An 11,843-nucleotide genomic window follows, 5' to 3' on the forward strand; every position below is an offset into this window, starting at 1 on the left:
ACAGAGGAAAGGGGGATAGGGCATCTGGAGAGAGGGAGAATACAGAGGAAAGGGGGATAGGGCATCTGGAGAGAGGGAGAATACAGAGGAAAGGGGATAGGGCATCTGGAGAGAGGGAGAATACAGAGGAAAGGGGATAGGGCATCTGGAGAGAGGGAGAATACAGAGGAAAGGAAAGAGGGATAGGGCATCTGGAGAGAGGGAGAATACAGAGGAAAGGGGATAGGGCATCTGGAGAGAGGAGAATAAGAGGAAAGGGAAAGGGGGATAGGGCATCTGGAGAGAGGGAGAATACAGAGGAAAGGGAAAGGGGGATAGGGCATCTGGAGAGAGGGAGAATAAAGAGGAAAGGGAAAGAGGGATAGGGCATCTGGAGAGAGGGAGAATACAGAGGAAAGGGGGATAGGGCATCTGGAGAGAGGAGAATACAGAGGAAAGGGGGATAGGGCATCTGGAGAGAGGGAGAATACAGAGGAAAGGGGGATAGGGCATCTGGAGAGAGGGAGAATACAGAGGAAAGGGGGATAGGGCATCTGGAGAGAGGGAGAATACAGAGGAAAGGGGGGATAGGGCATCTGGAGAGAGGAGAATACAGAGGAAAGGGGGGATAGGGCATCTGGAGAGAGGGAGAATACAGAGGAAAGGGGGATAGGGCATCTGGAGAGAGGGAGAAGTACAGAGGAAAGGGGATAGGGCATCTGGAGAGAGGGAGAATACAGAGGAAAGGGGGGATAGGGGCATCTGGAGAGAGGGAGAATACAGAGGAAAGGGGGGATAGGGCATCTGGAGAGAGAGAATACAGAGGAAAGGGGGATAGGGCATCTGGAGGGGAGAATACATAGGAAAGGGGGATAGGGCATCTGGAGGAGGGAGAATACAGGAAAGGGAAAGGGTGATAGGTCATCTGGAGAGAGGGAGAATACAGAGGAAAGGGGGATAGGCATCTGGAGAGAGGGAGAATACAGAGAAAGGGGGATAGGGCATCTGGAGAGAGGGAGAATACAGAGGAAAGAGGGGGATAGGGGCATCTGGAGAGAGGGAGATAACAGGAGGAAGGGAAAGGGAATAGGGCATCTGGAGAGAGGAGAATACAGAGGAAAGGGGGATAGGGCATCTGGAGAGAGGAGAATACAGAGGAAAGGGGGATAGGGCATCTGGAGAGAGGGAGAATACAGAGGAAAGGGGGATAGGCATCTGGAGAGAGGAGAATACAGAGGAAAGGGGATAGGGCATCTGGAGAGAGGGAGAATACAGAGGAAAGGGAGATAGGGCATCTGGGAGAGAGGGAGAATACAGAGGAAAGGAAAGAGGGATAGGGCATCTGGAGAGGGAGAATACAGAGGAAAGGGGGATAGGGCATCTGGAGAGGAGGGAGAATACAGAGGAAAGGAAGGGATAGGGCATCTGGAGAGAGGGAGAATACAGAGGAAAGGGGGATAGGGCATCTGGAGAGAGGGAGAATACAGAGGAAAGGGGAAAGGGGATAGGCATCTGGAGAGAGGGAGGAATACAGAGGAAAGGGGGGGATAGGGCATCTGGAGGGAGGAGAATACAGAGGAAAGGGAAAGGGATAGGGCATCTGGAGAGAGGGAGAATACAGAGGAAAGGGGGATAGGGCATCTGGAGAGAGGGAGAATACAGAGGAAAGGGGGATAGGGCATCTGGAGAGAGGGAGAATACAGAGGAAAGGGGGATAGGGCATCTGGAGAGAGGGAGAATACAGAGGAAAGGGGGATAGGGCATCTGGAGAGAGGGAGAATACAGAGGAAAGGGGGATAGGCATCTGGGAGAGGGAGAATACAGAGGAAAGGGGGATAGGGCATCTGGAGAGAGGGAGAATACAGAGGAAAGGGGGATAGGGCATCTGGAGAGAGGAGAATACAGAGGAAAGGGGGATAGGGCATCTGGAGAGAGGGAGAATACAGAGGAAAGGGGGATAGGGCATCTGGAGAGAGGGAGAATACAGAGAAAAGGGGATAGGGCATCTGGAGAGAGGGAGAATACAGAGGAAAGGGATAGGGCATCTGGAGAGAGGGAGAATACAGAGGAAAGGGGATAGGGCATCTGGAGAGAGGGAGAATACAGAGGAAAGGGGGATAGGGCATCTGGAGAGAGGAGAATACAGAGGAAAGGGGGATAGGAGCATATGGGAGAGAGGGAGAATACGAGAGGGGATTAGGGCATTCTGGAGAGAGGGAGAATACAGAGAAAGAAAGGGGAATAGGGCATCTGGAGAGAGGGAGAATACAGAGGAAAGGGGGATAGGCATCTGGAGAGAGGAGAATACAGAGGAAAGGGAAAGAGGGATAGGGCATCTGGAGAGGGAGAATACAGAGGAAAGGGGGATAGGGCATCTGGAGAGAGGGAGAATACAGAGGAAAGGGAAAGAGGGATAGGGCATCTGGAGAGAGGGAGAATACAGAGGAAAGGGGGATAGGGCATCTGGAGAGCAGGGAGAATACAGAGGAAAGGAAAGGGGATAGGGCATCTGGAGAGGGGAGAATACAGAGGAAAGGGGGGATAGCGGCATCTGGAGAGAGCGAGAATACAGAGGAAAGGGGGATAGGGCATCTGGAGAGAGGGAGAATACAGAGGAAAGGGGGATAGGGCATCTGGAGAGAGGAGAATACAGAGGAAAGGGGGATAGGGCATCTGGAGAGAGGGAGAATACAGAGGAAGGGGGGATAGGGCATCTGGAGAGAGGGAGAATACAGAGGAAAGGAAGGGGGATAGGGCATCTGGAGAGAGGGAGAATACAGAGGAAAGGGGGATAGGGCATCTGGAGAGAGGGAGAATACAGAGGAAGGGGGATAGGCATCTGGAGAGAGGGAGAATACAGAGGAAAGGGGGATAGGGCATCTGGAGAGAGGCGAGAATACAGAGGAAAGGGGGATAGGGCATCTGGAGAGAGGAGAATACAGAGAAAGGGGGGATGGCATCTGGAGAGAGGGAGAATACAGAGGAAGGGGGATAGGGCATCTGGAGAGAGGGAGAATACAGAGGAAAGGGGGATAGGGCATCTGGAGAGAGGAGAATACAGAGGAAAGGGGGATAGGGCATCTGGAGGAGGGAGAATACAGAGGAAAGGGGGATAGGGCATCTGGAGAGGAGGGAGAATACAGAGGAAAGGGGATAGGGCATCTGGAGAGAGTGGAGAATACAGAGGAAAGGGGGATAGGGGCTCTGGAGAGAGGGAGAATACAGAGGAAAGGGGGATAGGGCATCTGGAGAGAGGGAGAATACAGAGGAAAGGGGATAGGGCATCTGGAGAGAGGGGAGAATACAGAGGAAAGGGGATAGGGCATCTGGAGGGAGGGAGAATACAGAGGGAAAGGGGATAGGCTCTGGAGAGAGGGAGAATACAGAGGAAAGGGGGATAGGGCATCTGGAGAGAGGGAGAATACAGAGGAGGAAGGGGATAGGGCATCTGGAGAGAGGGAGAATACAGAGAAAGAGGGATTAGGGGCATCTGGAGGAGGGGAGAATACAGAGGAAAGAGGGATAGGGCACTGGAGAGAGGGGGAATACAGAGGAAAGGAAGAGGATAGGGCATCTGGAGAGAGGGAGAATACAGAGGAAAGGGGGATAGGGCATCTGGAGAGAGGGAGAATACAGAGGAAAAGGGGGATAGGGCATCTGGAGGAGAGGGAGGAATACAGAGGAAAGGGGGATAGGGCATCTGGAGAGAGGGAGAATACAGAGGGAAAGGGGGATAGGGCATCTGGAGGAGGAGAATACAGAGAAAGGGAAAGGGGAATAGGGCATCTGGGAGAGGAGAATACAGAGGAAAGGGGATAGGGCATCTGGAGAGAGGGAGAATACAGAGGAAAGGGGGATAGGGCATCTGGAGAGAGGGAGAATACAGAGGAAAGGGGGATAGGGCATCTGGAGAGAGGGAGAATACAGAGGAAAGGGAAAGAGGGATAGGGCATCTGGGAGAGGGAGAATACAGAGGACAGGGGATAGGGCATCTGGAGAGAGGGAGAATACAGAGGAAAGGGAAAGGGGGATAGGGCATCTGGAGAGAGGGAGAATACAGAGGAAAGGGGGATAGGGCATCTGAGAGAGCGAGAAATACAGAGGAAAGGGAAAGAGGGATAGGGCATCTGGGAGAGAGGGAGAATACAGAGGAAAGGGGGATAGGGCATCTGGAGAGAGGGAGAATACAGAGGAAAGGGAAAGAGGGATAGGGCATCTGGAGAGAGGGAGAATACAGAGGAAAGGGGGGATAGGGCATCTGGAGAGAGGGAGAATACAGAGGAAAGGGGGATAGGATATCTGGAGAGAGGGAGAATACAGAGGAAAGGGGGATAGGGCATCTGGAGAGAGGTAGAATACAGAGGAAAGGGGGATAGGGCATCTGGAGGGAGGGAGAATACAGAGGAAAGGGGGATAGGGCATCTGGAGAGAGGGAGAATACAGAGGAAAGGGGGATAGGGCATCTGGAGAGAGGGAGAATACAGAGGAAAGGGGATAGGGCATCTGGGAGAGAGGAGAAGAATACAGAGGACAAGGGGGATAGGGCATCTGGAGAGAGGGAGAATACAGAGGGAAAGGGGGATAGGCAATCTGGAGGAGAGGGAGAATACAGGAAGGGAAAGGGGGAATACGGGCATCTGAGACGAGAGGGAGAATACAGAGGAATCAGGGAAAGGGGGAATAGGGCATCTGGAGGAGAGGGAGAATACAGGAAGGGAAGAGGGATAGGGCATCTGGAGAGAGCGAGAATACAGAGAAGGGAAAGAGGGATAGGGCACTGGAGAGAGGGAGAATACAGAGGAAAGGGGGATAGGGCATCTGGAGAGAGGGAGAATACAGAGAAAGGGAGAGGGATAGGGCAATCTGGAGAGGAGGGAGAATACAGAGAAAGGGGATATGGGCATCTGGAGAGAGGGAGAATACAGAGGAAAGGGGATAGGGCATCTGGAGAGGAGGGAGAATACAGAGGAAAGGGGGATGGGCATCTGGAGGAGAGGAGAATACAGAGGAAAGGGGGATAGGGCATCTGGAGAGAGGGAGAATACAGAGGAAAGGGGGATAGGGCATCTGGAGAGAGCGGGAGGAGAGGGAGCAGAGGAAAGGGGGATAGGGCATCTGGAGAGAGGGAGAATACAGAGAAAGGGGGATAGGGCATTTGGAGAGAGGGAGAATACAGGAGGAAAGGGGGTTAGGGCATCTGGAGAGGAGGGAGAAATACAGAGGAAAGGGGGATAGGGCATCTGGAGGAGAGCGAGGAGAATACAGAGGAAGGAAAGGGAAAGAGGGATTAGGGCAATCTGGAGAGAGGGGAGAATACCTAGGAGGAAAGGGGGACTTAGGGCATCTGGAGGAGGGGAGAATACAGACGGGAAAGGGGGATAGGGCCATCGTGGAGATAGGGAGAATACAGGCAGGAAAGGGGGATAGGGCATCTGTTTGAGAGGGAGGAATACAGAGGAAAGGAAAGAGGGATAGGGCATCTGGAGAGGAGGGAGAATACAGAGGAAAGGGGGATAGGGCATCTGAGAGAGGGAGTACAGAGGAAAGGGAAAGGGGGATAGGGCATCTGGAGAGAGGGAGAATACAGAGGAAAGGGGATAGGGCATCTGGAGAGAGGGAGAATACAGAGGAAAGGGAAAGGGGGATAGGGCATCTGGAGAGAGGGAGAATACAGAGGAAAGGGAAAGGGGGATAGGGCATCTGGAGAGAGGGGAGAATACAGAGGAAAGGGGGATAGGGCATTCTGGAGAGAGGGGAGAATACAGAGGAAGGGAAAGAGGGATAGGGCATCTGGAGAGAGGTAGAATACAGAGGAAAGGGGGATAGGGCATCTGGAGAGAGGGAGATACAGAGAAAGGGGGATAGGGCATCTGGAGAGAGGAGAGAATACAGAGGAAAGGGGGGGGTAGGGCATCTGGAGAGAGGGAGAATACAGAGGAAAGGGGGGATAGGGCATCTGGAGAGAGGGAGAATACAGAGGAAAGGGGGATAGGGCATCTGGAGAGAGGAGGGAGAATACAGAGGAAAGGGGGGATAGGGCATCTGGAGAGAGGGAGAATACAGAGGAAAGGGGGGATAGGGCATCTGGAGAGAGGGAGAATACAGAGGAAAGGGGGATAGGGCATCTGGAGAGAGGGAGAATACAGAGGAAAGGGGATAGGGCATCTGGAGAGAGGTAGAATACAGAGGAAAGGGGGATAGGGCATCTGGAGGAGGGAGAATACAGAGGAAAGGGGATAGGGCATCTGGAGAGAGGGAGAATACAGAGGAAAGGGGGATAGGGCATCTGGAGAGAGGGAGAATACAGAGGAAAGGGGGATAGGGCATCTGGAGAGAGGGAGAATACAGAGGAAAGGGAAAGAGGGATAGGGCATGTGGAGAGAGGGAGAATACAGAGGAAAGGGGGATAGGGCATCTGGAGAGGGGAGAATACAGAGGAAAGGGGGGATAGGGCATCTGGAGAGAGGGAGAATACAGAGGAAAGGGGGATAGGGCATCTGGAGAGAGGGATAATACAGAGGAAAGGGGGATAGGGCATCTGGAGAGAGGGAGAATACAGAGGAAAGGGGGATAGGGCATCTGGAGAGAGGAAGAATACAGAGGAAAGGGAAAGGGGGATAGGGCATCTGGAGAGAGGGAAAGAAAGGGTGAGTGAGAAATGCTCCCTCTAATGGGGAATTAAGGGCTGGTATTAAGACTCTACTGACAGGTTAGTCATTAACCTGACACTTACAGTCGGGAAAATGTCTAACTAAAACCACATGTGTATATCTGTGTAAAACAAACACACACACCACACACCCATATATGCTCTCATGCACACTCCTGGAACACAACACGGAGGTTAATATGTAACTGATTGTAATCTGGAGGGGGCCTAACAATTCAACAAAGCAAAGCCTGCTGGGTAATCTGATCTGCACAGGCCTGGCTAGAAAACATACATTATGTTCTTGTTATTTCGTGCTTAATTCCTGTTGCATTCTTCTAGAACATGTTTCTGCTCACTTGAATGCACTTATTTCTGAGTTGGATGAAAACATCCTACTAACTGACTGAAATGTAAATGAAAGAACAAGGAACATATGACAAGTAAGTAGGTTAGAGGAGAACAGACCCTTATTAGGCCGTCATTGTAAATAATAATTATGCTCTCAAATCGATTCACCTGGATAAATTAAAAAAGGTACAAAAGTATTTGCCTCATTCTGATTTTCTCTACTTTTGCATATTTTTCATACTGAATGTTATCAGATCTTCAACCAAAACCTAATATTAGATCAAGGGAACCTGCGTTTACAAATAACAAAAAAAAAGAGACTTATTTTATATATTTAATGAACAAAGTGATGCAACACCCAATGCCCCTGTGTGAAAAAGTAATTGCCCCCTTACACTCAATAACGGGTTGTGCCACCTTGAACTGCCATGACTCCAACTAAATGCGTCCATTCTCTCATATCGCTGTGGAGGAAGTGACCCTGGATGATCATCAAGACTCTTGGAAGAATGTTATATAGACAATGAGTCAACAGTATAACTTCTTGGATGACATGGTTCCCATTATGGCTGGAGAAAACCAAACACTGCATTCCACAGTAAGAACCTCATACCAACGGTCAAGTGTGGTGGTAGTAGTGTGATGGTTTGAGGATGCTTTGCTGCCTCAGGACCAGGACGACTTGCCTTAATAGAAGGAACCATGAATTCTGCTCTGTATCAGAGAATTCTACAGGAGAATGTCGGGCCATCCGTCTGAGTTGAAGCTGAAGCTCAGCTGGGTCATGCAGCAGGACAATGATCCAAAACACACAATCAATTCTACATGACCTAATCCCAATTGAGATGTTGTGGCAGGACTTGAAACAAGCAGTTCATGCTTGAAAACCCACAAATGTCGCTGAGCTAAAGCAGTTCTGCATGGAAGAGTATGACAAAACTCCTCCACAGTGACGTGAGAGACTGATCAACTACTACAGGAAGCGTTTGGTTGGAGTCATTGAAGCTAAAGGTGGCACAGCCAGTTATTGAGTGTAAGGGGTATGTTATTTAATTTATTTTATAAACTAAGTTATGTAAGAATGTAATTCTTGTATTATTTGTTCACTCAGGTTCCCTTGATCTAATATTAGGTTTTAGTTGAAGATCTGATAAAATTCAGTATCAAAAATATGCAAAAGTAGAGAAAATTAGAACGCGAGAGAGAGAAAGAACCAGAGAGAATGAGAGAACAAGAGAATGAGAGAACAAGAGATAATGAGAGAACAAGAGAGAATGAGAGAACAAGAGAGAATGAGAGAACAAGAGAGAATGAGAACGAGAACAAGAGAACGAGAACAAGAGAGAACGAGAACGAGAACGAGAACAAGAGAGAACGAGAATGAGAACAAGAGAGAATGAGAGAACGAGAGAGAAAGAACAAGAGAACGAGAGAGAGAGAACGAGAGAGAACGAGAGAACAAGAGAGAATGAGAACGAGAACAAGAGAGAACGAGAATGAGAACAAGAGAGAACGAGAATGAGAACAAGAGAGAACGAGAGAACGAGAGAGAAAGAACAAGAGAGAGAACGAGAGAGAGAGAACGAGAGAGAGAGAGAGAACGAGAGAACAAGAGAACAAGAGATAACGAGAACGAGAACAAGAGAGAACGAGAGAGAGAACGAGAGAGCGAGAACAAGAGAGAGAGAGAACGAGAGAGAGAGAGAGAACGAGAGAGAGAACGAGAGAGAGAGAACGAGAGAGAGAGAGAAGAGAAGAGAGAGAGTGAGCTAGGTAACGGAACACGTTCCTCTCCTGGGAGTGTCCTAGAACCAGGTTAGAGAACATATCTCCCTTTAGGGAAGGCAGACATGTCAGGTTCAGGTTCCTGCAGTTATTTATGTGCACGGTGTGCCCTTCCCTTCAGGTGTATGTTTGCTGAGATAAGACCAGGGAACGCATTGGGAAAAGGCAGCTCAGGAAAAACATCAGGAACAGGATTGAGTTAAGACTACAGGAGAAGTTATTGAAACGATCTATATAGAAAAACAAAACCACAGGAAAAAGTGTCAGGAAAAACCTTTAGGAAAGCGATAGAAAGCTTTAGATAGCTTAGGTGCAGTGCAGCATTCCGAGAGGACTGGGAAAACACTGGGATAGTTCAAGAATTCCCACCGTTAATGGCATAGCATAGGGGAACGAATGATAACACTGAAAAGTTCAAAACAGATTACTCATTGTTTGTATCTAGACTGGAAAGTCAAACTGGTCAATATTGTTTCTTTCTTTCATTCTTCCTGCTAGTTTTCTTTTATCTCATTCATTTTATTGTTTTAAATAAACTTTCATTCAAGTTTTTTGGGGATTTAATAATATGTGTTTTTATAGTGGGCAGATCTCCAATTCCAGCCCTAACCAACATTCCAGACTGACTCCATTCCAGAAGAGAAAACAACAGGACATTAAACTGGGTTCACATATTAAACTGGGTTCACACATTCCAAAATCTTCCAACATAACAACACAACATTTCACCATAAAGAAACCATCAAACCACAACCACACATACAGCCAGTGATACAACCTAATGGCCCCCAGACAACAGACTACAGACAAACAATGATAAACGACAGGATAATGAAAAGCTAATATGATGGTAGGACTGAGAGGGTAATTTAAGACAATGTGTTACTGGCTTGTCACATGATGTTAAAGAGATATAAAGTGATGTGACAACAATTATTATATTATTATGTGTTGTGTAATGTTGGTCAACATCTTTGTATAATAGATCATTTGAAGGTTTTATAGAGATGTATTGGACTGTGTGAGCCAATGATTTTGGGGGATTTTTGGACTTAAAGAGAGACACACGTAGACATAAGGGACACACACACACACACACACATACATCCTCTTACTTGCATGGTGTGGAAGCTGCGTGTCTTTTCGAAGTGGAACTCTATGTCAACACTGCCCTGCCCGAGAGCCTCTCTGCTCCAGCCCAGGTAGTCATACCCCGGCCACACCCTCAGCTCCTTGGTCTCTGTGAAGTCATTCCCTCCTAACACACCGTCAAACAGCTGGCCCAGGCCTCCGAACTGAACCCTAAACACATACATACAGTACACACACATTATTACACCGTTATACATGTACTGTACACATGCCAAGGCATACACAGTCATACATTGTACATGTGACACACAGAGACATGCACACACCCACATCCAGACATATACAGAAGTACACACACACACACACACACACACACACACACACACACACACACACACACACACAAACCCCTGTGTCTCAGCTTTCACACACACACACACACACACACACAGTATATAGGTCTGGGTTGCGTCAAAACCATTAGCTCACCCGCTATGAAAACAGTTGTGCCCCATTAAAAAGGTATATGTGAATATAACCTCCCTACTTATCCTCCATCCCTGGACAATACAGTCTGGAAACAGAGTACAACACCCTCAGCAAATAAAGTCTGACTCCAGATCATTTCATTCTTATTCGATTAGGTGGACAGAGAAAATAAACATTGGGTAGAGGAGTTGTTTCGTGTATGTGTGTATGACAGACTAAAGCCATTTGGCTGACTGAAGGATCACTAAGGCCCTGTTCACTACTAACAGATGGGATGAGTCCAGGAGCAGAGCAGCACCGGAGGGGGTCTGCAGACGATGGAGGCCATGTTTCAGCTAGCTACTGGTTCCTTTATATACTCATCCATATTTTACCAGGTAGGTTGGCTGAGAACACATTCTCTTTTACAGCGACAACCTGGGGAAAAGTTGCATTTGTGTGGGAACCAACTAAAGCCAACAGAGGATGAAGACCAATCTCAAGTAGCCAGCCAATACCCACAGAGCTGAGAGAGGAGGATGATGCTTACCCTGACTCTACGCTGCCATCGTAGGTGGAATCGTTCAGGTACACAGGTGAGCCAGACAGGTGCATCACATGACCCACTGGAGCTGTGTACACCAACAGGCCATCTGAGAGACAGAGAGTCAGACAGACAGAGAGTCAGACAGACAGACAGAGAGTCAGACAGACAGAGAGTCAGACAGACAGAGAGTCAGACAGAGAGTCAGACAGAGAGTCAGACAGAGAGTCAGACAGAGAGTCAGACAGAGAGTCAGACAGACAGACAGACAGACAGACAGACAGACAGACAGACAGACAGACAGACAGACAGACAGACAGACAGACAGACAGACAGAGACAGAGACAGAGACAGAGACAGAGACAGAGACAGAGACAGAGACAGAGACAGAGACAGACAGACAGACAGACAGACAGACAGACAGACAGACAGACAGACAGACAGACAGACAGACAGACAGATAGATAGATAGATAGATAGATAGATAGATAGAGAGGGGAGATTAAGTATATAGAGAGAGACTACATTAATGATATACACTTTAATAAGATACAACATACATCATCTTCACCATCGCCTGGTCAGCTACACATGAACTACATACGTTGGTTAAGCCTGTGTTTAGGAGATGAGAAACACACAGGCAGAGCAGACATCTCTCCAGTGAAACATTAGACCCTCTCTCCCCCCAGCCAGCCTGTATGGCTAATCAGCCTGTTCTCCTAACACAGGTCTGAAGTCACTCACTGTAACTGTTTCACCTTCAGCACTCACATCCATAATAAACACAGCTTTTACAGAGGCGCTGTGTGTGCGTGTCTGTACATGTGTGTCAGTGTGTGTGGGGGACATGGGCTCAGTCCCATTGGGGTCTTGCACAATAAACAAACCACATAGCATACCCGTTCCCCGCCACAATGTAAAACGTGATGATGGAACAGGAATGTGTGCCGGGAAATGTGTCTGCCATTTCTG

At 48.5% G+C, this 11,843-nt stretch overlaps 1 protein-coding gene across 1 annotated transcript in view; it reads right to left on the minus strand.

The window, feature by feature from the left end:
- LOC109901691 (epithelial discoidin domain-containing receptor 1-like) overlaps positions 1-11,843 on the minus strand; it is a 94,041-nt gene that overhangs the window by 41,660 nt on the left and 40,538 nt on the right. The window contains exons 7-8 of the mRNA XM_031838097.1: positions 10,875-10,977; positions 9,880-10,066 (exon numbers count right to left, since the gene is read on the minus strand). Of these exons, the coding sequence (XP_031693957.1) occupies positions 9,880-10,066; positions 10,875-10,977 (290 nt within the window). The remainder of the gene's footprint in view (positions 1-9,879; positions 10,067-10,874; positions 10,978-11,843) is intronic.

The sequence above is a fragment of the Oncorhynchus kisutch genome, linkage group LG13 (genome assembly GCF_002021735.2).
Source record: "Oncorhynchus kisutch isolate 150728-3 linkage group LG13, Okis_V2, whole genome shotgun sequence".
In the NCBI taxonomy this organism is placed as follows: Eukaryota; Metazoa; Chordata; class Actinopteri; order Salmoniformes; family Salmonidae; genus Oncorhynchus; species Oncorhynchus kisutch.